The following is a 26,018-nucleotide window of genomic DNA, read 5'->3' on the forward strand; positions in this document are numbered from 1 at the left end:
GATTCCCCTGGGGGGGGAAGCCGTGATTGGAGGATGACCGATCCATCATTTCTGACATCAGAAATGGCTTGCGACTACCGGAGGAAGCTGGAGCAGCTGTCAAGTTTAAAAGGTAATTTATTTTTTTTTCACAACAGGAGTGAAATGTAAATTTTGATGAATTAAAGTGCCCCTGTTTTTAATCAAATTTTTAAAAACCGGGCACTTTAGCATCAAAATTTACATTCACTTTAAGGGGTATTCCACTTAGCAATAGTATTTATTTCCATTGTATTTAAACTACTTTCACATTCAAAAGACCACAGCCTCAATAGTCTTGAAGTGTTTTGAATTTTGGTCTGAGAAGTCCAGAAATTGGGTTTTAGAAATCTGGTCACCTTAGGTAATATTTTCTTGTCTGCTTTTTACAGTTATGCAGCATCGCTTTTAAATAACTAAGCATTTGGTTATCATGCCCCTTTAAGGCTTGGGAGAGAAGGAGGGTGGATGGTCCATCTCCAAAGTGGGGCAGTGGTTCCTTACGCTACGGAAATATTTTTTGGGGAGGGGAAGGAATGGGTCCCCACACTCAGAAAAAGGAATAATTAGAGGGGCCCTACAGTTAAGGGGGAGATGGGGAGGGAGGATTTGGAATTGAGGGAGGTAAAAGGGTGAGGCTGGATCTCTACACTACAGAAAAAAAATAATAAAAAAAAAACCCAAAACCCCCGCTAATTGCATACTAGCAGACTTGCTGCCAGTACCTAAGATGGTAGAAGATGATGGAGATCAGTGGGAGGTATGGAGGGAAGAGAGCTGTGTGGGAGGGACCAGGGAGGTTGTAGGTGTCAGGTGGGAGGGTAGTCACTGGACTACAATACATTTTACCCTTAACCGCTAACTGATTAACCCCTTCACTGGAATATCAGAGGTGTAGTGCACAGCTGGAATTAGCAACCTTAGAATTACCAAAAATCAATGGCAAAGAAAAACAGATGAGGGTGGCACTAAAAAGCGGTTTGTAAAAGTAAAGCCAATTCTAAAACTAACTAAGATACATGTTATCATATTTCACAAATGGTAAAAACAATGATAATAAAATGATAGTGCTGAATTATTGAAAAAAGTTAGGACATGATAAAATATATATCTATATGTATTGCAGTGCAGTTTGCATTCCAGAAAGTAAGCGATATACATTTGAATATTTAATATGTATAAATAAAAAAATAAAAATACAAATGTGACAATTCAGATACCGGTATCTCTAAACATAAATAACGCTACACAGTTAAAACTAAGTTTAAGCATGCACTCTTGCGCCAGTAAAATAATCAGTTCATAGAACTAAACGTTCCTTGAGATCAGATAGAAACAATCAATGCTGATATAAAAATGTCAGTCCAGACTGTGAAATAATGTTAGTCTGCAGTGCTTACTAATTATAAAATGAAAGTAATCCTTAATGGTAAAAGTCAGCTCTCACCGGTCACTTCATACTTACCTCTGGAAGGATCAGAATAGATGGTAATGCTGACATCTTCGGTTTCCTCAGGCATGCCTCCTGGTCACATGGCCACCTATAGCCAATGGGAGCATACAATCTCCAGTTCAAATTTGACAATAGATACTGTAGGAAACATATGTTCAGCGACTCGTATGGTTTATTTCTAAATGAGTCGTAAAGTTATTAGGTGGGCTTTGCAGGGGGGTCCAAACAGTGCCCTACTACATATGCTTAAGGAAGTAAACACACCACACTGATATAAATTCAGACGCATAACTTCCTTAGAAGCCTTTATAATACATTTATCACCACAGCAGATCTCAGAACTTTTCCAAATATTCTGCCAGCAAGCAAGATTGGGTAAGCAATGGCAAAGCCATGCTTGTTTGCCATTTCTGAGCAAAGGGGATCCTAGTGAAACTTTTACAACCATTTTGTCTTATGACTGCAGTAGTTGTTGGTAAATAATTTTAAACCCAAAGTTTGTGAAAAAGTTAACTATTTTTTATTATGGCATTTGGCGCTCAAATGGTGGCATGCAATGTACCAACATGGGCGTAGATCAATACCTTGGGTTGTCTAGTTTAAAAATATGAATAGATTTGCTGGTCAATTTTGAGAATTTGGGCAGTTCTGCGTTACCAAATCGGTTACCCCATTGCATCATTTTAGAAATAGTTGAATATTAAGACCATAATCAAAAATAATGAAAAATATATACGTTTGGTATTATCTGAATCAGAGGATGCTAATGAACAAATTTAGAGATTATTTAAGAGTTAGAAATTTATAGGTTTTTGTTGCATGTGATCTTTTTATAATTTGTTTTTAGTAATTTCACAATCATTTCTTAATTCTACGAATAAATAGCTAGTTGAAACTGTAAAAAAAAAAATATAGTTTGTGTTCTCCCCAGGACATTTTTAGCAGGTGCACCACCTGGCTGATTTTACTGACCACCCGGCTACAATTTTAAAATGAGCCTTTATTAAAAATGTTAAATTTTTATTGCACAAATTATTGTTAACTACATTTGTTAAATTATGCAATTAATATGTGCTTTGGATAGCACAGCAGAAAATGATATAATATTAGAAAATATAATAGATAAAACAAGAAAACAAAGGCTCTCTTTTTGTGTAAACGAAGTGATAGCAAAAATGCTAAAAATTCTCCGGTATATGTTTTTCTCTGAAATTCCTGTGGCAGCAAAAGGGTTAACTAACTGATGTCCGAAAACCTGTAACCAAAACCGCAGCGGTCACTTCTATGAAGCGCATAATATATACAAATACCCAATACTGTGCGTGTATAGTTAGTATATGTGTATGTGTGCTTATTATATAGCTGTTACTTTATCTCTTTGATCTATGGGTGTTTATAATTTTATAGTGAATATATTTATTTCAATATGAAAGGCCCATTGCAGTGAACATTATAAAACTTTAGGGCATGTCATTTTATAACTATCGTCCCTGCATTGCTATGTGTTTAACCCCCCACCGGCAAAGGGGTTAAACACATAGTTGAAGTATCATTTGGGAGCATGTCATTTTCCCCACTATATTGGCCCTTTAAAAAGAGCTCCATACCTAGATGACTATTACTGGTGTGATATAACGTTATTGATCTTTTTCATTAATGGTTATTCCCATTTACAGAGGCGGCATCGCAAACAAGCACCCAGCTTCCGTAAGCTCCTGAAAACCAGCAAATTAAAGCTTGAAAACAAGTTAAAGAACAAGCAGTACAAACAAGAAAGCAGCGCAAAGAAGCACAGAAAAGAGCAGAAAAAGCTCCGGGAGGCTGTGCGAGATGTTTGTTCCAAAAAGCCAGTCCCGCTGGATAACACCTATAAGAGGAAGCAGCCAGGTAGCCGTATAATGCAGTTACTGCAATCATCATGTGTGGTGCTTTGGAACAGTCTACATGCAAATAAGGCCACGCTATTTTTGCATTAATGTTTTCTTTACTGATTCTAGATAACTTTTTGTTTATTCCTTGCAAAGGTATTTATAGTGATGGTAAATCCTAGCTTTTGTGAAACGCTAGGATTTACCAGTGGAACAAATAAAGGGCACTTTCATTTATTTTATACTTCATGACTGAAAGTTCCTTTATTTGTCTGAAGCGTTTGCCGCACTGAGCTGCTCAAGCAGCCCACGACAGAACGTTATTTCCTGAGAGGTGACGTTTCCACCTCTTAGCCAAAATCCATGTGGTCCAGCTGGTGCCAAGCCGGATAGCCCGCACGGCTATTGGCTAAGAGGTGGAAACATCAACTCCCAGCAAATAGCGTTTTGCCGTGGGCTGTCTGAGCAGCTCAGTTCAGCGAATGCTTCAAACAAATAATATTACTTTAACAGGGGTCGATAAATTTGTTTCAAATTTAGGAGCCAAACATATTTTATGGGGCCACACCATAGTATTTGTATATAGATGTATGGAGAATAACCCAGTAAGTTAGGAGCCAGGGATACAATTCTAGGCTTCTGCGTTTGTCGAGCCCTGATTTTAAGATATAGGTAAAGTCTGGTTTGGGCAAGCATTCGTTATCCCATGCAGAATAAGGCTGTTGATTGGCAGGTCATGCAAAATGCAGCTCCTGATTACCTAAACAGCCATTGTAACTCTTATGCAGGTCTTTACATAAGCATTTAACCCATTTGGTGGAAATAAACACAGTTTTATATTTATCAGTGGGTCAGTAGCGCTATTCTAATAATTTTTGCATTAGAATGTCTCTTTAATTTGTGTAACTACCCAGAATTCTTCTTTCCAGGTTTATCATTGTCTGATGGAACAATATAATGTGTGATGCAGACTAGGGGCTACTTTTAAACTTTGAAAACATAGTTGTATTAATTCATATTGCTTTAAAATTGAAAACTTATGGTTCTCTAGATTTTATTATTAGATCACAAGAATTACCACAACATAAGGATCACACTTTAAAAAAATTTTTTTTTAAAGCCAATAACTTTGACTCAGTCATTGCCTAGATACTAAATTCTAGTTTCATCTTAAAGGGGCATTCTAATACAAACATTGTCAGATGTATTTTTGTGTTTAATCACCATAGATAAATTAGTTTTTAGCCCCCACGAAGACAGGCAAATTCCTGTTTGGGAAGAATTGCAGCTCCGAAGCAGGAAACCATCCAGTAAGACAATCGGGAGTGGCAAATCAAACAATCCACCAATCACCAGCTACTTTCTGCTCAGGAGCTCCAAATTGGTTTTTACTATAAATTGTAAACCCTTTGCAGGTGGTTTAAAACACAGGGGTTAATCACAGTCCTTTAGAAAAGTTTATCTAATTTTTTTTTTCTACAGAAAATCCAAATTAAAGTCTCAGGGGATTTCTGTTTAAAATAGATTAGATACATTTTTGTAAAATGTTGGGATCAACCCAATAGTAAGCTAGGGATAGTAATGCAATAATTACTTGTTCTATTGAAACAGCTTCTTCTCATTAGTGTGTCCCTTTATATTGTGTACAAATTAACCCTGAACAGAATCTAGCTTGCTGTGGAAAGGTAGAATTACTGGGAGGGGAAGTTCACATTGCTAACTAGATCAGGTTTAAAACAAAGACACAGCAGGTTTTGTGTTGACCTTTTATCCACTTGACTTCCATAGAGGTCTGGACATGTTTTATTTTATTTTTTATGTAACCTTAGTTGTTCTGTAAATGTTAGAATGTTTGATCAAACAACTTTTTTAGTATACAAGTGCTGAATACATAACATTTTACCATCAGTTGTTAAACATATACTGTGTAATGAATCTTAGATATACTCTTAGAGGTCTTCTCTATAGACCACTTTTTTACAAACCTGTACCCAGGCCTCCCTAACAGGCAAGATTTTGAGGATATCTGAACTAGAGCATAGGTGAAATAATCAGCTGATTAGTAAACGTTATTTTACCTGCTGTTACCTAATGTAATCCTGAAAATGTGGCCTGTTAGGGAGCCTGAGGACAGGTTTGAAAACCAGTGCTATAGACCAAATGTGCCGATGACTACAATATCTTCTTAAAGGGAAAGTCAACACCAGAATTTTAGTTTTTTAAAAAGCTAGATTATCCCTTTTATTACCCATTCATTCCCCAGTTTTGCATAACCAACACAGTTATATTAATATACTTTTTACCTCTGGGATTATCTTGTATCTATGCCTCTGCAAACTGCCCCTTATTTCAGTTCTTTTGACAGACTTGCATTTTAGCCAATCAGTGCTGACCCCTTGATAACTTCAAGTGCGTTAGCTTAACCCCTTAACGACCAGCGCCGTACCCTGTATGACGCTGGTCGTTTTATGCCCTTATGTCCTGGGCTTCTCTCTGCCGCAATCTCGCTCAAAATAGCGAGATTTAGCTATTTCTGCATGCCCCACGGTGGTGCAGATCGTTGGTGGGTGGGAGTGTAATGAGAGAGGCGGGTGGGCAGCCCATCACTGGAGGAGGCGGGAGTGGGTGGGTCCATTCGGCCATGCTACAGAAATAAATGGGACTTTTATTTTTTTTTTATTTTTAAATTGCCAATTTTGCAGCAAACTGGGTACTGGCAGACAGCTGGTGGCAAAAAGGTAGAGGGGGGAGGGTTAGAGTTTTTTTTGGGGGGGGATCAGGAAGGATGGGGGATTAGGGGGGAACCTACACTGCAGCAAATATATTTTAAAAAAAGCTTTTATTTCAATACTGGCAGTACTTAAGATGGCGGTTACAATTGCAAGGTGGGGGAGGGAATAGAGCTGTTTGAGGGGGCAGGGAGGAATCAGGGGGGAGAGATGTGTCACGTGGGAGGCTGATCTCTACACTAAAGCTAAAATTAACCCTACAAGCTACCTAATTAACGCCCTCTAGTGGTGAAAAACTATCAAAATGCGTTCAGATTAGAGACTGCCTTTAAAGGGACAGTTTACTCAAAAATTTTCTCCCCTTTAATTTGTTACCAATGATCCACTTTACCTGCTGGAGTGTATTAAATTGTTTACAAGTAGCTCCTTTACCCTTATATTGGCATTTGAAATTGTTAATTTAGCATGTGGTATCCCCACCTATTCAGAAAGTTTGTGGCCGCGCGTACCAGCTATAGATAATCTTTGTAAACACAGCCAGCAGAAGAAATTACACTCCCAGTGTGATAAAGCAGAGATAAGATAATACAATGTTGATTTTCCATTGTTCTCTCAAAGTATTGGTGATTGTTTTAAGGACAGATATAAGATAAAGAAGCAGGTATATGTGCACAATGTGATACAGTAATGAGATCTGATTATACCTACAAGCTCAACCTATTTTATTAGGTTGTGGCTTCAAAAACACAAAATCAGAGCTTTAATATACACAAATAAACCTTAAAAAGCAAATTTTCATACATTTTTTACTCTGCAGTTGGTAAAAAAGCAATTGTAAACACATTAAGGGAAAAACTATTTTACAGTATACTGTCCCTTTAAGCACTAAGAAATTAACATATGAGCCTCCTAGGTTTAGCTTACAACTAAGAATACCAAGAGAACAAAGCAAAATCGGTGATAAAAGTAAATTGGAAAGTTGTTTAAAATTGCATGCTTTAATTGAATCATGAAAATTTTTTTTGGACTTGACTGTCCCTTTGATCTCCATTAAATTTATATTGCAGAATACTACTTCTTAAAGGAAAACACTAATGAAAAAAATACATTCTCTGTTTTATTGAATTTTTAATTGTCTTTAAAGGGACATTAAACACTTTGAGATGGTAATATAAAATGATAAATTGTATATATATAAAACAGCTCTGCAATATACTTTCATTATTTATTTTGTCCTCTTTGCCTGTAATTCCATTCTGAAATTGTGAGCTTTTCAGTTCCTGTTAGAAATGGAAGTGCAGAACACTGTTAAATCCAGCACAACCATTGGCTGCACACTCTAGTGACCTATTTATAACAGTCCCTAATTGGCCACAGCAGAGAAGGTAACACAAGTTACAACATGGCAGCTCCCAGTGTTTTATAGACACTAAAACTTTACACTTATTTTGTCACTTTTTAAACAACTAATGAAACTTTAAAAAATACATCTACATGTTAGTCATGGACTAATCTTTTCTTTGAATGCATCATTCTAGCTAGCATGTATTTAGTGTTTAATGTCCCTTTAATGACCTGCAAAGGGAATACACACTTAGGTAAAGATTGCAGCTTCTGATTAGGACATGACATAGTGGAGTGATCCTTGAATTACTGGGGAAAAGGCGAGAAATCTATTTTCTCCCAACTGACCTTGTTGTCTAAATTATAGAAGGAGGTGACTCGTTGGGAGTGTGCTTAGAACATATTACAACATTTTTATCAAGGGAAAGGATGCTCTTTCTACACATAGTGTATATATATTTCCACTTAAAATTTAACTTTTATTAGTTATGGTTAAAAAGGCAGCAGAAATGGAGATTATATCTAGCGTGCCAGAAAAAAATAAATAAAAACACAAATCTGTAATTGTGGTTTGTATAAAGTGCTTCAAAGTTGCTATTTTTTCAGTTGTCTGTCACATATGTGGGTATGGTGGAAGGGGAAAAAATGAACCGAACCAACAGTGTTAGGTAAATATAAGAGCCTCTATTTAGGAACTGTGTCCTGTATTGCCCTATGTTGGGGTAGATAAGCCACTTTTTTACACCAAATATATATCCCTTCCCCATCCTTCCCACAATATGTCCCAAGTATTATAGTAGTAATATAGATTTTTAGGTAGTCTAAAATTAACAGAGTGCAGATTAAAAATAGAACACGATGTCCCACATCTGGTGATTGGTGTAACGTGACTTCTGTGTGCTGCTACAGAGCTACAAAGCTTACTATAAGTTTTAACCACTTTGCTGGATGTAAAAAAGCAACAAAAAAAACCCCATTGATATTTAGAGGCCTAGTTATCAACGTGTCTACTTACCTGCCTTCGCCGGCCCAATACGCCCGCCTAAGCTCGCCTACCATCGCCGCCGCGGACCTGAATAATCTCGCCAAAGTTATCAATAAAGCTGTCAAAAAGCCGCGCACCAAGTACGGGGCGATGAGCAGCGGACTGTGATAGTTATCACTCATCCGATCTCGCTGCTCTTCGACTTTTTCCCAGCTTTATTGATACCCCTTTCACTAAGCACTTAAACTAAACTACACTGTTCTACCCCCTATACCGGCGCCCCTCGGAGCCCCCCGCAACTAAATAAAGTTATTAACCCCTAAACCGCCGCTCCTAGACCCCGCCGCAACTATAATAAATGTATTAACCCCTAAACCGCCGCTCCCGGTGCTCACCGCCACCTACATTATACCTAGTAACCTCTATCCTGGGGTTAATTATTTAATAGCTATTGTACCTAGTTAAAATAAATTGAAATTTGCCTGTAAAATAAAAATAAATCCTAAAATAGATACAATATAATTATTATTTATATTGTAGCTATATTAGGGTTTATTTTAAAGGTAAGTATTTAGTTTTAAATAGGATTAATGTAGTTAATAAGAGTTATAATATTTAGATGTATTTAATTAATATTTAAGTTATTTGGGTGTTAGGGTTAGGGTTAGACTTAGGTTTAGGGGTTAATAATTTTATTATAGTGGCGGCAGTGTGTGGGGGGGCAGGATAGGGGTTAATAAATTTATTATAGGTTGCATCGGTATAGGGGGGGCAGGATAGGGGTTAATTTATTATAGGTGGGGACGGTGTAGGGGGGGCAGATTAGGGGTTAATAAGTTTAATATAGGTGGCGGCCGGGTCCAGGAGCGGCGGTTTAGGGGTTAAACAATTTAGTTGCGGCGGGGTCCGGGATCAGCAGGATAGGGGTTAATAAATTTATTATAGGTGGCGGCAGTGTAGGGGGGGCAGGATAGGGGTTAATAGGTATTATGTAGGTGGCGGCGGGGTCCGGGAGCGGCGGTTTAGGGGGAATAACTTTATTTAGTTGTGGCAGTATAGGGGGCGGCAGATTAGGGGTTAATATGTATAATGTAGGTTGCGGCAGGGTCCGGGAGTGGCGGTTTAGGGGGTAATAAATGTATTTAGTTGCGGCGATGTAGGGGGGGCAGATTAGGGGTGTTTAGACTCGGGGTACATGTTGGGGTGTTAGGTGTACATATTTCCCATATAAATCAATGGGATGTCAGGCAGCAGCGAACATGAACTTTCGCTATGGTCAGACTCCCATTGATTCTTATGGGATCCGCCACCGCCAGGGTGGCGGACTGAAAACCAGGTACGCTGGGCCGGAAAAGTGCAGAGCGTACCTGCTAGTCATTTGATAACTAGCAAAAGTAGTCAGATTGTGCCGAACTTGTGTGCGAAACATCTGGAGTGACATAAAAATCGATCTGTGTCGGACTGAGTCCGGCGGATCGAAGCTTACATCACGAAATTCTACTTTTGCCGGGCAGCAGGGCTTGATAACTAAGGCGAATCAGCCTCGCCACAAATACGCTGCGGAATTCCAGCGTATTTGAGGTTGACGGCTTGATAACTAGGGGCCTTAGGGTCAGTAATGCAAAAATGAAATGCTCTAATGAAACACGGCATATCTCTTGTATATTGGAATGTTCCTTTAAAGGGACACTGAACCCAATTTTTTTCTTTCGTGATTCAGATAGAGCATGACATTTTAAAAAACTTTCTAATTTACTCCTATTATCAAATTTTCTTAATTCTCTTGGTATCTTTATTTGAAATGCAAGAATGTAAGTTTAGATGCCGGCCCATTTTTGGTGAAGAACCTGGGTTGTTCTTGCTGATTCGTGGATAAATTCATCCACCAATAAAAAAAGTGCTGTCCAGAGTCCTGAACTAATAAAAAAGCTTAGATGCCTTCTTTTTTTAAATAAAGATATCAAGAGAATGAAGAAAAATTGATAATAGGCGTAAATTAGAAAGTTGCATAAAATTGCATGCTCTATTTGAATCACATAATAAAAAATTTGAGTTCAGTGTCCCTTTAATGTGCTCACGATTTGTTACTCATATTCCACATGTTCCCCTTTGTGGGGATTTTGCAGGACCATTAAACTTGACATTTCAACAACGTATAAAATGTTTCATTATTGCAAGTGAAGAATTATTGCAATATACATTCATTATTTTTTTTTTACAGCCTTTTGTTGTAAAATACATCTAAAAATTGTGCTTGTTTCACTTTCCAAAAGGTGGTTTGGGTTAATACTTGTAAGCAATTTATATTTGCTTTTGTTTACTTCCCCATCCCTCTTAGAATTCTCTGCAGTCACATGTGTGTAAAAGGTGGATTATCTGTTTTGCATCAACAATCATGCTAGGAGAAGCATTCTTTGCCATAGTAACTAAGTTAAATCGGTTCTAAATCACCTTAAAATGACAGTATACACCAATTTTTATATAACTGCATGTAATAGACACTACTATAAAGAATAATATGCACAGATGCTGATCTAAAAATCCAGTATAAAACAGTTTAAAAACCAGGGATAGGGAAGGTGTCCGTACACGGACACTGGTGTCCGTGACTAGACCTTGCAGTGTCCGCCACAACCTTAGTATATGTTTTGATTGAATAATAGGAATAAAAAAAAATATGTAGTGTGGAAAAAGTTAGTGGCTTGTCAAGAGACTGCTAGCGATATTGGGTGATAAATTATGGAATAACTAAAGCCTGAGTGAAATACTGGATGTGTATCTGCATCTGTATAATAACACCTAGCTCTATACAAAGACACAGTATTAATACTGGCACATGCATATAGCCAGACAAGGGTTGGCTATAGGGTCAGTGGTATCTGCATCAGTAAAATAACACCCAGCGCTATATAATGACACAGTAGTGACACTGGCTCATGCGTATAGCCAGACAAGGGATGGTTATAGGGTCAGTGTTATCTGCATCAGTAAAATAACACCCAGCGCTATATAATGACACAGTAGTGACACTGGCACATGCGTATAGCCAGACAAGGGTTGGTTATAGGATCAGTGGTATCTGCATCAGTATAATAACACCCAGCACTATATAATGACACAGTAGTGACACTAGCACATGCGTATAGCCAGAGGAGGGCTGGTTATAGGATCAGTGGTATCTGCATCAGTATAATAACACCCAGCGCTATATAATGACACAGTAGTGACACTGACACATGGGTATAGCCAGAGGAGGGCTGGTTATAGAATCAGTGGTATCTGCATCAGTATAATAACACCCAGCGCTATATAATGACACAGTAGTGACACTGGCTCATGCGTATAGCCAGAGGAGGGCTGGTTATAGAATCAGTGGTATCTGCATCAGTATAATAACACCCAGCGCTATATAATGACACAGTAGTGACACTGGCTCATGCGTATAGCCAGAGGAGGGCTGGTTATAGGGTCAGTGGTATCTGCATCAGTATAATAACACCCAGCACTATATAATGACACAGTAGTGACACTAGCACATGGGTATAGCCAGAGGAGGGCTGGTTATAGGATCAGTGGTATCTGCATCAGTATAATAATACCCAGCGCTATATAATGACACAGTAGTGACACTAGCACATGGGTATAGCCAGAGGAGGGCTGGTTATAGGATCAGTGGTATCTGCATCAGTATAATAATACCCAGCGCTATATAATGACACAGTAGTGACACTGGCTCATGAGTATAGCCAGAGAAGGGCTAGTTATAGGATCAGTGGTATCTGCATCAGTATAACACCCAGCACTATATAATGACACAGTAGTGACACTGGCACATGGGTATAGCCAGAGGAGGGCTGGTTATAGAATCAGTGGTATCTGCATCAGTATAATAACACCCAGCGCTATATAATGACACAGTAGTGACACTGGCACATGGGTATAGCCAGAGGAGGGCTGGTTATAGGATCAGTGGTATCTGCATCAGTATAATAACACCCAGCGCTATATAATGACACATTAGTGACACTGGCTCATGGGTATAGCCAGAGGAGGGCTGGTTATAGGATCAGTGGTATCTGCATCAGTATAATAACACCCAGCGCTATATAATGACACAGTAGTGACACTGGCACATGCGTATAGCCAGACAAGGGTTGGTTATAGGATCAGTGGTATCTGTATCAGTATAATAACACCCAGCACTATACAAAGACACAGTAGTGACACTGACACATGGGTATAGCCAGAGGAGGGCTGGTTATAGAATCAGTGGTATCTGCATCAGTATAATAACACCAAGCACTATATAATGACACAGTAGTGACACTGGCTCATGGGTATAGCCAGAGGAGGGCTGGTTATAGGATCAGTGGTATCTGCATCAGTATAATAACACCCAGCACTATATAATGACACAGTAGTGACACTGTCACATGGGTATAACCAGAGGTGGGCTGGTTATAGGATCAGTGGTATCTACATCAGTATAATAACACCCAGCACTATATAATGACACAGTAGTGACACTGACACATGCGTATAGCCAGACAAGGGATGGTTATAGGGTCAGTGGTATCTGTATCAGTATAATAACACCCAGCTCTATACAAAGACACAGTAGTGACACTGGCACATGCGTATAGCCAGAGGAGGGCTGGTTATAGGATCAGTGGTATCTGCATCAGTATATTAACACCCAGCACTATATAATGACACAGTAGTGACACTGGCACATGCGTATAGCCAGAGGAGGGCTGGTTATAGGATCAGTGGTATCTGCATCAGTATAATAACACCCAGCACTATATAATGACACTGTAGTGACACTAGCTCATGGGTATAGCCAGAGGAGGGCTGGTTATAGGGTCAGTGGTATCTGCGTCAGTATAATAACACCAAGCAGTATACAAAGACACAGTAGTGACACTGGCTCATGGGTATAGCCAGAGGAGGGCTGGTTATAGGATCAGTGGTATCTGCATCAGTATAATAACACCAAGCACTATAAAATAATGTTTTTAATTTAAAATGTACCTTGGTGTCCTTCACTAAGGTCTGTAATTTGGAAAATGTCCGCCACAACCTTTGTCTGTGCCTATCCCTGTTAAACACTTACTTAGAAGCTCCGAGTTTAGCTCTGTTGAAAAGGTTAGCTGGAACAGCCACTGAAAGTGGTTCTATAGCAAAAAAAGCAGACACTCCCCATCCCTCTGCATATGAAAAAAACAGGAGCAAGCTGGTGTAGGTATACGTTAGTATACTTCTAAAACTTTGGGGTTTTGTTAGGAGTCTGAAAATCAGCGCAATGTTATTTAAAAGTAAGGAAAACATTTAAAAAAAACAAAAAAAAAACGCACACACCCTGTATACGCTATATAAATGTATCATCTACAAAACATTTAAGCAAAGAAAAATCTAGTGTATGATGTCCCTTTAAGGGAATAGATAAGGGCAGGCTTCCCCAGTCTCTCTCAACTGCACATGTGCAAACAGAGTTTGTGCTATATCTGAATATTAGTTTGTGATTGGTTAGCAAGGATTTTTTTTGTTCTGGGGGACAGGGAAATCAGTGAAATGAATAAACATAAAACAATATACTCAATTGACAAAAAAGCTGCAGTTTCTTATTGCAAAATTATTCTCAGATATTAAGGTTCAAAATCATATAGTTTACAATTTGTGTTTAGTGGTCCTTTAATTGTTTGAGTTCAGTGTTAGACCTATTTTACACATTTTACTGCTATAAATTGATGTATAGTTGCGGCACTTAGAGCATGTGCAGTGAATAGATGTTGACAAGCAATAATAAACCAATGGAATTCAATTCTAGGGTTCGCAAAAATGTATCAATCAGATGTTTTCCTATTTGTATCTTAGTGGAAAATCAGGAGGTGGAAGATGACGCTCTACCATTGGACATGATGGATGAAGATGATTTGGAGCTTATGAGAGAAATGGCTCAAAGAGCATCATTTCTAACGAGAGACCTCTCCTCCAGGTATGATGCTTTTATTTTATACTGAGAATTGTTAATCTATAAACTGCACACAGTACTGTTGAGGCCTGGAAATAGGCACCTTCCATAAAGCTTTCAGAGGTTACTTTCTTTAGGACTTCTTTGCATTTCTAGTTCTTCAGAGACATCGGTCTATCAGAAACATCTCTAAAATTAAGGGCATTTGAAAAGAAATACAAGTTTGATTAAAGGGACAGTCTACACTAGAATTTTTATTGTTTAAAAAGATAGATAATCCCTTTATTACCCATTCCCCAGTTTTGCATAACCAGCACTGTTACATTAATATGTTTTACCTCTTTGATTAGCTTGTAGCTAAGCCTCTGCAGACTGCCCCCTTATTTCAGTGCTTGTGACAGACATACAGATTAGCCAATCAGTGCAGACTCCTAAATAGCTCCACGGGAGTGAGCACAATGTTATCTATATCACACACATGAACTAACACTGTCTAACTGTGAAAAATGTTCAAAATGCTCTGAGCTTGGAGACAGTTTTCAATGGTTTAGAAATCAGTTTGAGTCTACCTAGGTTTAGCTTTCAAAAATACCACCAAGGGAACAAAGCAAATTTTAATAATAAAAGTAAATTGGAAAGTTGTTTTAAAATTGCATGTCCTATCTGTATCAGGAAAGTTTATTTTTGACTAGACTGTCCCTTTAAAGAATCCTGGGGATAACATATTGCTGATATTGTAGGTGTAATACGTAGTTCTGGAAAGAATGTTATACAAAAAATGTATTGTGGGGATGGTTTCTGGATAACAGATCCTTTTCAGTTAATCATTGCTGAACAGTTCTCTCGGATACCTTGATGCCTGCGTCCTGAATGTGTTTAGTCAAAACTCTTGACAGGCAGTTTCCTATTTAAAGTGATAGTAAATCCTAGATGCAGCCCACAGCAGAATGCTATTTTGCTGTGAGGTGACTTTTCCAGCTCTTAGCCAATGGCGTGCTAGCTTATCCGGCTTGGCGCCAGCTGCCCCGCACGGCTGTTGGCTAAGAGGTGGAAACGTCACCTCACAGCAAAATAGCGTTTTGCAGTGGGCGGCCTGAGGAACTCAGTGCGGCGAATGCTTCAGACAAATAAAGGAACTTTTAGCATGAAGTATTTTTATACTTCATTACTGAAAGTCCCCCTTATTTGTTCTACTGGTAAATCCTAGCATTTCACAAACGCTAGGATTTACCATCACTTTAAGTGCAGATATCTCAAATTCTTATGTCAGTTTTTGGTGCAGTAAAACAATGTTGACCGCAAGCGCCCTTCTGTTTTTGGCTCAAACCATCCCTGCAATCCATTGTTCTTAATTTTATTTACAGAACTATGTGATACACATACAATCTCAGCAATCTTGTATTGCAACATGATTTTGCCTTCAACAGGCCAACAGTTTTGAAAAAAGGAGAAAAAATAGCTGATCCTCACACTTCTTAAAACAAGTCTTTAATAAATGATGGTTAAAACAGGAAACATCAAAACATAGGACAAAAAAACAAAACAAAACGCAGCCAAGAAAAAACGTCTGACCGGTTTCGGTCTCACAGGACCGTAATCATAGACACAATGGAGCACACATGTAACCACCCTTAAAAGGGGTTAAAACCACAGTGATTGGTTAATAACAATTGCCACGTAATGAACACCCTTGTATACAAAAAAAATGCACTTCAGTAATTTGAGAGGAGAACCTATACCTAATCCATACTTATAAATAGACCTTAAAGATGAGTTAAATAATACCCCCTAAATGGTTGGTAATGCATTTAGGGTAATGCGCTGCGGAATCTGTTGGTGCTCTACAAATACCTGATGATAATAATAATAATAATGAACAATACTGATTTCATAAATGTAAATAAATGAAACGTCAACATACAGCAGTTCATATTCCCATCGTATAAAAATAATAGGAAAAGTTAACATTTGATTAAACAAGATGAATAAACATACATATTAATACAGTACACTTCCATGTAGCACTGAAAAATACTAGGCTAGCCCCAAAAAAGGAAAGAAGTGATAGTATGGATATTTAGAGGGAACCAGGATAACTATAAACCAAATTCTATAATCTATCTTAACGTTAATGTCTGATGCGGATGGAAATCAGCTTATCTATGCCAAAAATTTAAAATGTCATGTTCAGAATTGAAACCTACTGGTACCAAGCAATTCAGCTTGAATATCCAGTAGGTTTCTTGTCTACACAGAGTAGACAGCCTATCTCCTCCTCTAGGAGACTTAGGGATTTGCTCAATAGCTTACCATTTGAAGGTTGTAACATCTCCATAATGAATATCCAGAAAATGTCTGGACAAAGCTGAGCATGGTTTTTCACCAGAAATATAGGATAAATGCTCCCTAATTCTGGTGCCCACGTCCCTATTTGTTCTCCCTACATAGGATTTAGAACAGCTTGTACACTCAATGAGATAGACTAGGAAGGTACTTTTACAGTTTATGCAGCCCTTGGTATTAAAGGTCTCACCAGAGTGGCTAGATACAAAAGACCTGCCTATTCGGATATGATCACAAGAGCTGCAGGTACGTCTGCCACATTTGTAAGTACCCTCATGAGTCAACCATGAGTTATTAGCAGATGGCTCTTTCAGTAAACTAGGTGACCGTATGTTTCCCAGCGAAGCTGCTCGCCTCGCTACAAACATACAGCCTCCCTCAACCTTGTCCCTCAGTTTCTTGTCACCCATCCGTATTGGGAGATTCCTTGCTATAATATCACAGATATCCCCGTACTGGTTGTAGGCCAACAGTTTGACTGACTTTCTTTAATGACAAGTAACTTTGTTTACCCATCTGTAAAAACAAACATATTTGTTAATTTTCCAAAAATGTTAGTAATATTACATCAAAGTACACGTAAATATGTATTTTGCCAATAAAACATAGAATGAGAAATGGTTTAAAAACTAAAAAGTTAAAGGTGTGTGTGTGTATATATATATATATATCTGAAAGGTATAGGACAAGACAGGCGCCAGGGGCACACTTCGTGTAATACGTTCAAGTTAATGACAAGTTATAGACAGTGGGAAAATCCACGCTCACCTGGTTCAACCTCAAGATATGAGGTATTTTCTGGCACTAGTGTTAGTATGCTCTCACTCCTCGCGTCCTTCTGCAAATCCACTGTTCCTTGGGAGTTCCTTGGTCTTTGGAGTGTCCCCAATGTATCCTCAGTTATAGGGACAATATGGGATATGTGGGTGGGAGAGACTGTGTACTATTTTATCTGTATCAAAATATACACTACTAACACCATATAGGTAAAACCAGGTATTTTAATCACACAAATGTATATACATAAATATAAAGCAATAATTATTAACAGTAACAGGCATAAAAGACCATTTCAGTCCATAAGTAACAAAAGGAAATTTCTTCCAGCAATAGGCTATAGAGCCGTAGTCAGACCGAGCAATTTGTTCCAGCAATCTGGACTGCAGGCCGGGCTGGCTAATGTGCTCTAATGTATAAGTATCCGGTTGTGGAGCAATAAAGGACAAAAGTGGATCCGCTATATTCTTATTGAGATATACAGCAATCCAGTCCTTATGCAGCTCCGTGTGAGTCAGTGTGCACTGCGTGCTGTATCGTTGCGGGGGGCGGAGCCTAACGCGTTTCGTAACCAATGGGTTACTTCATCAGAGGTGTGGGCCGCCCCCCAACCTTGGTCTATATATGCGTATGGCTGAGGTAGTTTAACCTCCTTAATGCCCCTCTATCGCGATTTTGTTTGTGGGCAAATACATTTTCTTTGTGGGCGAATAAATGTTCCTTATTTTCTTGCTCATTTAAATCTATGTACACTATTTAAAAGTAATCATAAATAACTTAACTTAACAATAGCACCAGTATTTTGTTAAAACATAGCAGGTTATCTAAGCCTTAGAGTTCACAAGTTTTGTCACATTCTTATATCGAGTACATAACAGGATTTGTCTTGGACTGTGTGCAGCAATGTTATACAATTGATTATATTGGCTATTTTGTTGCACTCCCTGATACCGTGTTACTGACATGTTGATTAGTGCAAAGTTAGTACAGTGTTAGATCTGACTGATACTATTTGATTACAAGCTATAAAATCACCCTAAAACAACCTTTAAAATCTTGTCCATAACTAGTTTTAAAAATATTAAAACAATTTATAAATTCATATTATTGTTAAAAAGGGGGGAACACAGTTTATTTTCTCATAAGACCTCTTTTTAGCGCGGGTGTCCTTAAAAATGCATATAGCAGAATAATTTTATTTTAAAGGGTTAGTACAGTGTGTTTTGGATTTTATAGAAAGGCTGCCAGGTCAATATCTCTATTTAACCCTTTAGGTTCTAGGGTTTCAAGTTTGTGAATCCAAAACGTCTCTCTTTTGCGTAGCTCTAAGAGTCTACTACCTCCTCTTTTCCCTGGAATTATGTGATCTATTGCTTTTTTTTTTTTTTTTTTCCATGAACCTGAGAGAAGTGGTTTATTAGCGGGTTCTTAAGAATTCCAGCCTCAATATTCTTCATGTGTTCTAGGCAGCGAATTTTAAGACCCCGCGTCGTGCGCCCAATGTACCTTTTAGGGTTACTGCAATTACATTCTAACATGTACACCACATGATCTCATTTGCAGTTAAGTAATCCTTTTATTGGGTAATTGTCTCCCTTTATTCCGCTGTCAATGTACTTATTGTACTTTTTATCCCTGTGTCTATGGGCACAACAAACACAATTTTTTCTAGAGCATTTGTAAAAGCCTTGTAAGTCCAGCATCTGACCTTTACCTTTTTTCACTTTTTCTGTATCACTTGGCGCTAAAAAATTTTTTAAATTTTAATTTTTCTTATATGTAACATTCGATTTGTTACCTATAGTGTCTTTCAGTATGGGGTCATTTTTCAGTATTGACCAGTTTTTCTGTAGTATATTTTTAATTCTCCAATGACCCTCATTAAATGTTGTTACAAAATTTATTCTGGTATCTCTTTTAGGCTCAGTATTATTTATTGCTGAATTTTCTTTACGTGCATTTTTCCCTTTTATCAGTGTTTGTCTATCCAATTTAGTTGCTTTCTCATATGCTCCCAATAGAGGAATTAAGAATAACCAATAGTGGCTTACGACCAAAGTCTATATTCTTTCCAGTTCAATCACAGGGAAAGTACATAAGCCAGTTCAAAGATAGGGTTATTGAAGAATGTATGGATCTGTGTAACAACTATAAGATCCATAATCACAATCTAAGTATGAAAGAAAAAAAATGTTTTAGAAACACTAACGGATAATAATCAAGTCATAATTCGTGAGGCTGATAAGGGAGGAGGGATTGTGATTTTGGATAGGATAGATTATCTGGAGGAAGCAATACGTCAGCTGTCAGATACAAATACATATATAGTACTGAGAGGAGATCCCACCGCTGCATTTACAAGATCATATATGGAACACATAAACTGTGGTTATCAAAATAGAGTACTCTCGGAAAGAGAGAGGAAATATTTGGCCAACGAGAAACCAAAGATGGCAATTTTCTACTTTCTACTATCTGCCAAAAATCCACAAGAGTCTAGAGAAGCCTCCCGGCAGACCAATTATCTCGGGAATAGACTCTCTCACATCAAGACTCTCTGAATACGTGGATTTGTACCTCAGACCCATGGTTATAGACTTAAAGTCATACCTGAGAGATACCCCTCACCTTCTACAAATCATAGAGGGTATAGAATGGAAGCCCACATATAAATGGGCCACCTTGGATGTAACGGCGTTGTACACATCGATCCCACATGAATGTGGGATTGAGGCGATCAAAAGATCACTTAACACCGCTAATCATATCGCCCAAATCCAGAGAAACTTTATACTGGAATCTATCAGATATATCTTACAAAATAACTATTTTAAATTTGAAGGAAAATTCTATCTACAACGCACAGGAACTGCAATGGGCACTAAATTCGCGCCCAATTTTGCGAACCTGTACATGGGAATATTTGAGGAAGACATGGTCTATGAGGATGCAGGGTTCAAAAACAAGAATGTAATATTCTGGCATCGGTTCATAGACGACATTCTAGTCATTTGGGATGGTGAAGTGGAGGAATGGAATACATATGTACAAGAGCTAAATACGAATTGTATGAACCTCACCTTCACCCAAAGACTAGAAGAGTCCTCTATTGACTTTCTGGATGTCACCCTATATATCTCTAATGGTAATATATGCAGTAAGCTATACAGAAAATCCACTGATACAAATGGCTATCTAGACACTAGAAGCAGCCACCACCCGAAATGGATAGAGAATATCCCTTTCGGGCAATTTCAGAGACTGAAACGTAACTGTACAGACACCAACAACTTTGAAATAGAGGCTAAACTTCTGAAAGATAAGTTTATAGAGAAACACTATCCTATAAAGACCATTCAGGGAGCATATGAGAAAGCAACTAAATTGGATAGACAAACACTGATAAAAGGGAAAAATGCACGTAAAGAAAATTCAGCAATAAATAATACTGAGCCTAAAAGAGATACCAGAATAAATTTTGTAACAACATTTAATGAGGGTCATTGAAGAATTAAAAATATACTACAGAAAAACTGGTCAATACTGAAAAATGACCCCATACTGAAAGACACTATAGGTAACAAACCGAATGTTACATATAAGAAAAATAAAAATTTAAAACATTTTTTAGCGCCAAGTGATACACAAAAAGTGAAAAAAGGTAAAGGTCAGATGCTGGACTTACAAGGCTTTTACAAATGCTCTAGAAAAAATTGTGTTTGTTGTGCCCATAGACACAGGGATAAAAAGTACAATAAGTACATTGACAGCGGAATAAAGGGAGACAATTACCCAATAAAAGGATTACTTAACTGCAAATGAGATCATGTGGTGTACATGTTAGAATGTAATTGCAGTAACCCTAAAAGGTACATTGGGCGCACGACGCGGGGTCTTAAAATTCGCTGCCTAGAACACATGAAGAATATTGAGGCTGGAATTCTTAAGAACCCGCTAATAAACCACTTCTCTCAGGTTCATGGAAATAATAAAAACGATTTTTTCATTAAAGCAATAGATCACATAATTCCAGGGAAAAGAGGAGGTAGTAGACTCTTAGAGCTACGCAAAAGAGAGAAGTTTTGGATTCACAAACTTGAAACCCTAGAACCTAAAGGGTTAAATAGAGATATTGACCTGGCAGCCTTTCTATAAAATCCAAAACACACTGTACTAACCCTTTAAAATAAAATTATTCTGCTATATGCATTTTTAAGGACACCCACGCTAAAAAGAGGTCTTATGAGAAAATAAACTATGTTCCCCCCTTTTTAACAATAATATGAATTTATAAATTGTTTTAATATTTTTAAAACTAGTTATGGACAAGATTTTAAAGGTTGTTTTAGGGTGATTTTATAGCTTGTAATCAAATAGTATCAGTCAGATCTAACACTGTACTAACTTTGCACTAATCAACATGTCAGTAACACGGTATCAGGGAGTGCAACAAAATAGCCAATATAATCAATTGTATAACATTGCTGCACACAGTCCAAGACAAATCCTTTTATGTACTCGATATAAGAATGTGACAAAACTTGTGAATTCTAAGGCTTAGATAACCTGCTATGTTTTAACAAAATACTGGTGCTATTGTTAAGTTAAGTTATTTATGATTACTTTTAAATAGTGTACATAGATTTAAATGAGCAAGAAAATAAGGAACATTTATTCGCCCACAAAGAAAATGTATTTGCCCACAAACAAAATGGCGATAGAGGGGCATTAAGGAGGTTAAACTACCTCAGCCATACGCATATATAGACCAAGGTTGGGGGGCGGCCCACACCTCTGATGAAGTAACCCATTGGTTACGAAACGCGTTAGGCTCCGCCCCCCCGCCATATGCAACGATACAGCACGCAGTGCACACTGACTCACACGGAGCTGCATAAGGACTGGATTGCTGTATATCTCAAAAAGAATATAGCGGATCCACTTTTGTCCTTTATTGCTCCATAACCGGATACTTATACATTAGAGCACATTAGCCAGCCCGGCCTGCAGTCCAGATTGCTGGAACAAATTGCTCGGTCTGACTACGGCTCTATAGCCTATTGCTGGAAGAAATTTCCTTTTGTTACTTATGGACTGAAATGGTCTTTTATGCCTGTTACTGTTAATAATTATTGCTTTATATTTATGTATATACATTTGTGTGATTTAAAATACCTGGTTTTACCTATATGGTGTTAGTAGTGTATATTTTGATACAGATAAAATAGTACACAGTCTCTCCCACCCACATATCCCATATTGTCCCTATAACTGAGGATACATTGGGGACACTCCAAAGACCAAGGAACTCCCAAGGAACAGTGGATTTGCAGAAGGACCGCGAGGAGTGAGAGCATACTAACACTAGTGCCAGAAAATACCTCATATCTTGAGGTTGAACCAGGTGAGCGTGGATTTTCCCACTGTCTATAACTTGTCATTAACTTGAACGTATTACACGAAGTGTGCCCCTGGCGCCTGTCTTGTCCTATACCTTTCAGATTTTTTCAAGAGGAACCTCGCCCTGCGGGGGATCATTCTTCTTTCTAAAGACGAGCTGCCTAACTACTCACAGCACACCGGAACTAGCCCTGTGGATTTTAATGAACATTACATCTCCATAGACTTACCACATCTGAACTATGAGACTGTTTGCTGCATAAATTGCAAGTGTCTGATATAAATACATACATATATATATATATATATATATATATATATATATATATATATATATATATATATATATATATATATATTTATATATTCTAGGTAGTGGATGGGAATATATATTTAGACAAACAGTACACTCATACACTTCTAGCGCTGATTATTTTCTCCTTTTAATATATATATATATATATATATATATATATATATATATATATATATATATATATATATATATATATATATATATATATATATATATATATATATATATATATATATATATATATATATATATCTATATCCATATAAGGAAAAGAGAGATGATAGTCAAAAGATAAAAAACATGATAGAAAAGGGAAAGGATTCCCTGGCCAACACTTCTCATTAATAATTATATTAATGAGAAGTGCTGGCCAGGGAATCCTTTCCCTTTTCTATCATGTTTTTTATCTTTTGACTATCATCTCTCTTTTCCTTATATGGATTTATCTTTATTGTTGATTCCCCATGTGCACCCTCCGACATACAATAATTTTGTCTGAGGATTCTCCACCTTATTATTAACCCAGGTTGTATCTTTGAGCGGGTTTGACCGACAAATTGACTTTTATTTATATATATATATATATATATATATATATATATATATATATATATATATATATATATATATATATATATATATATATATATATATATATATATAAAACGTATTTCCAAAAAGTAAGCACTCACAGGACTTTACTTTAAAACATATATATTTATTATCAAAACTTTAAAAGACAAACGTTTCCGCACTACATTGTGCCTTTGTCAATGTAATAGCAAAACAAACAGAGTGCAGCTCCACACCCCAAAATCAATATTTACATGATAAAAACAATACCCCTTAAATACTACCTTAATTACTTGATGAAACCCCGCCAAACATCTCAACACGCCACTCCAAATCCACATGGTCCTGACGTCACGATGACACGCTAGTCGTGCCTAGCGTGATGACGCATAGCACGGTGTTGCCATAGCAACGTCAGAGGCGTCTCATCTGCGTTTTGTCGAGTGATAGAAGAACTTCCTGATCAGCTGTGTGCATGCTCTCCACTTTACGTTATAGGCTGGCAAAGCCGTTGCCCTTAGTGATAGTGGTATACAAACCACAAATAGAGCATAGCAGCAAGCTATCAGGATGTTACATAAATATGGCCAAAGAGGAATTAAACCGCTAATAGCACCAAAGACTCAGAGTGTTCACTCTTAATGCGCTATTGCTTAAAGTGCATAGAAAGCGCACACCTTACAAGTAGCAACTATCAGCTGGCTCAGTCTCCCTATTGCATTAAACCACCTCATCTAGGCTTAAAAAAACCATATAAAGTTATTGGTACCACACTGCAAATATATATGTTTTAAAGTAAAGTCCAGTGAGTTCCTGCTTTTTGGAAATACGATGGATTTGATGTCAGCAGTGCACCTTGGCAGTACTGGAAGTATGATTGTGCAATCCTATCTATGACTTTGTTATATATATATATATGGTACAAGAAGAAATCACTGCAAACACAGTAATCTTGCATCAAAGTTGAAGGGTTTATTTCATCCACTTAGACATGAGCAGACAAACACCTGACATGTTTCGCATGGGTACTCCCACGCTTCATCAGAGGTGATTATATATATATATATATATATATATATATATATATATATATATATATATATATATATATATATATATATATAATTTTGTGTAAGCAACTTTCTAATTTACTCCTATTATCAATTTTTCTTCATTGTCTTGCTATCTTTATTTTAAAAGCAGGAATGTAAATCTTAGCAGCCAGTCCATTTTAGGTTCAGCACCATGGATAGTGCTTGCTTATTGGAGGCTTACATTTACCTACCAATAAGCAAGCATAACCCAGGTTCTCAACCAAAAATGGGCCGGCTTCTATGCATCACATTCCTGCTTTTTAAATAAAGATAGCAAGACAACAAAGAAAAATTGATAATAGGAGTAAATGAGAAAGTTGCTTAAAATGGAATGCTCTGTCTGAATCATGAAAGAAAAAAATTTGGGTTTAGTGTCTCTTTAACCCCTTAACGACCGAGGACATGCAGGGTACGTCCTCAAAAAAAAGGCAGTTAACGCCTGAGGACGTACCCTGCACGTCCTCGGTGTGGAAAGCAGCTGGAAGCGATCCTGCTCGCTTCCAGCTGCTTTCCGGTTATTGCAGTGATGCCTCGATATGGAGGCATCCTGCAATAACCTTAAATGGCCATCCGATGCAGAGAGAGCCACTCTGTGGTCCTCTCTGCACCGGATATCGATGGCCGGTATCGTTGGTGGGTGGGAGCGGACTTGGGAGGCGGGTGGGCGGCCATCAATGGGGCGGGATCGGGGGCGGGACCGACGGGGGCGCGCATAGGAGCGCGCGCGTGCACGGGGGGCGGCGGCGGGCGGGCGCGTGCACTGGGCGGGAGCGGGAGGGAACCGCTACACTACAGAAAAAAAATTTGAAAATAGCTATAATAAATAAGAAAAGAAAAATGTTATATAAAGTTTCTAAGTGATCTGCAACTGGTGGGAGGTTGGTTCGGGGGGGGGAAGCTACACTACAGAAAAGGGGATTTAAAAAAAAAAGATTCCTTTTTTTTTACTAAACTGGGTACTGGCAGACAGCTGTCAGTACCCAAGATGGCGCCCGCTAAGGCAGAGGGGGAGGGTTAGAGAGCTGTTTGGTGTGGGATCAGTGAGGTTGGGGGCTAAGGGGGATACTACAAAGCAGCATATGTAAATATGCTTAAAAAAAAAACTAAAAAAAAAACAAAATATAACTTTTATTTTAGTACTGGC

The 26,018-nt window shown here is 37.9% G+C and overlaps 1 protein-coding gene across 1 annotated transcript in view; it reads left to right on the plus strand.

Moving 5' to 3' along the window:
• Positions 1–26,018, plus strand: part of NOC3L (NOC3 like DNA replication regulator) — a 179,314-nt gene that overhangs the window by 1,755 nt on the left and 151,541 nt on the right. The window contains exons 2-3 of the mRNA XM_053692316.1: positions 3,148–3,358; positions 14,275–14,395. Of these exons, the coding sequence (XP_053548291.1) occupies positions 3,148–3,358; positions 14,275–14,395 (332 nt within the window). The remainder of the gene's footprint in view (positions 1–3,147; positions 3,359–14,274; positions 14,396–26,018) is intronic.

The sequence above is a fragment of the Bombina bombina genome, chromosome 9 (genome assembly GCF_027579735.1).
Source record: "Bombina bombina isolate aBomBom1 chromosome 9, aBomBom1.pri, whole genome shotgun sequence".
Taxonomy (NCBI): Eukaryota; Metazoa; Chordata; class Amphibia; order Anura; family Bombinatoridae; genus Bombina; species Bombina bombina.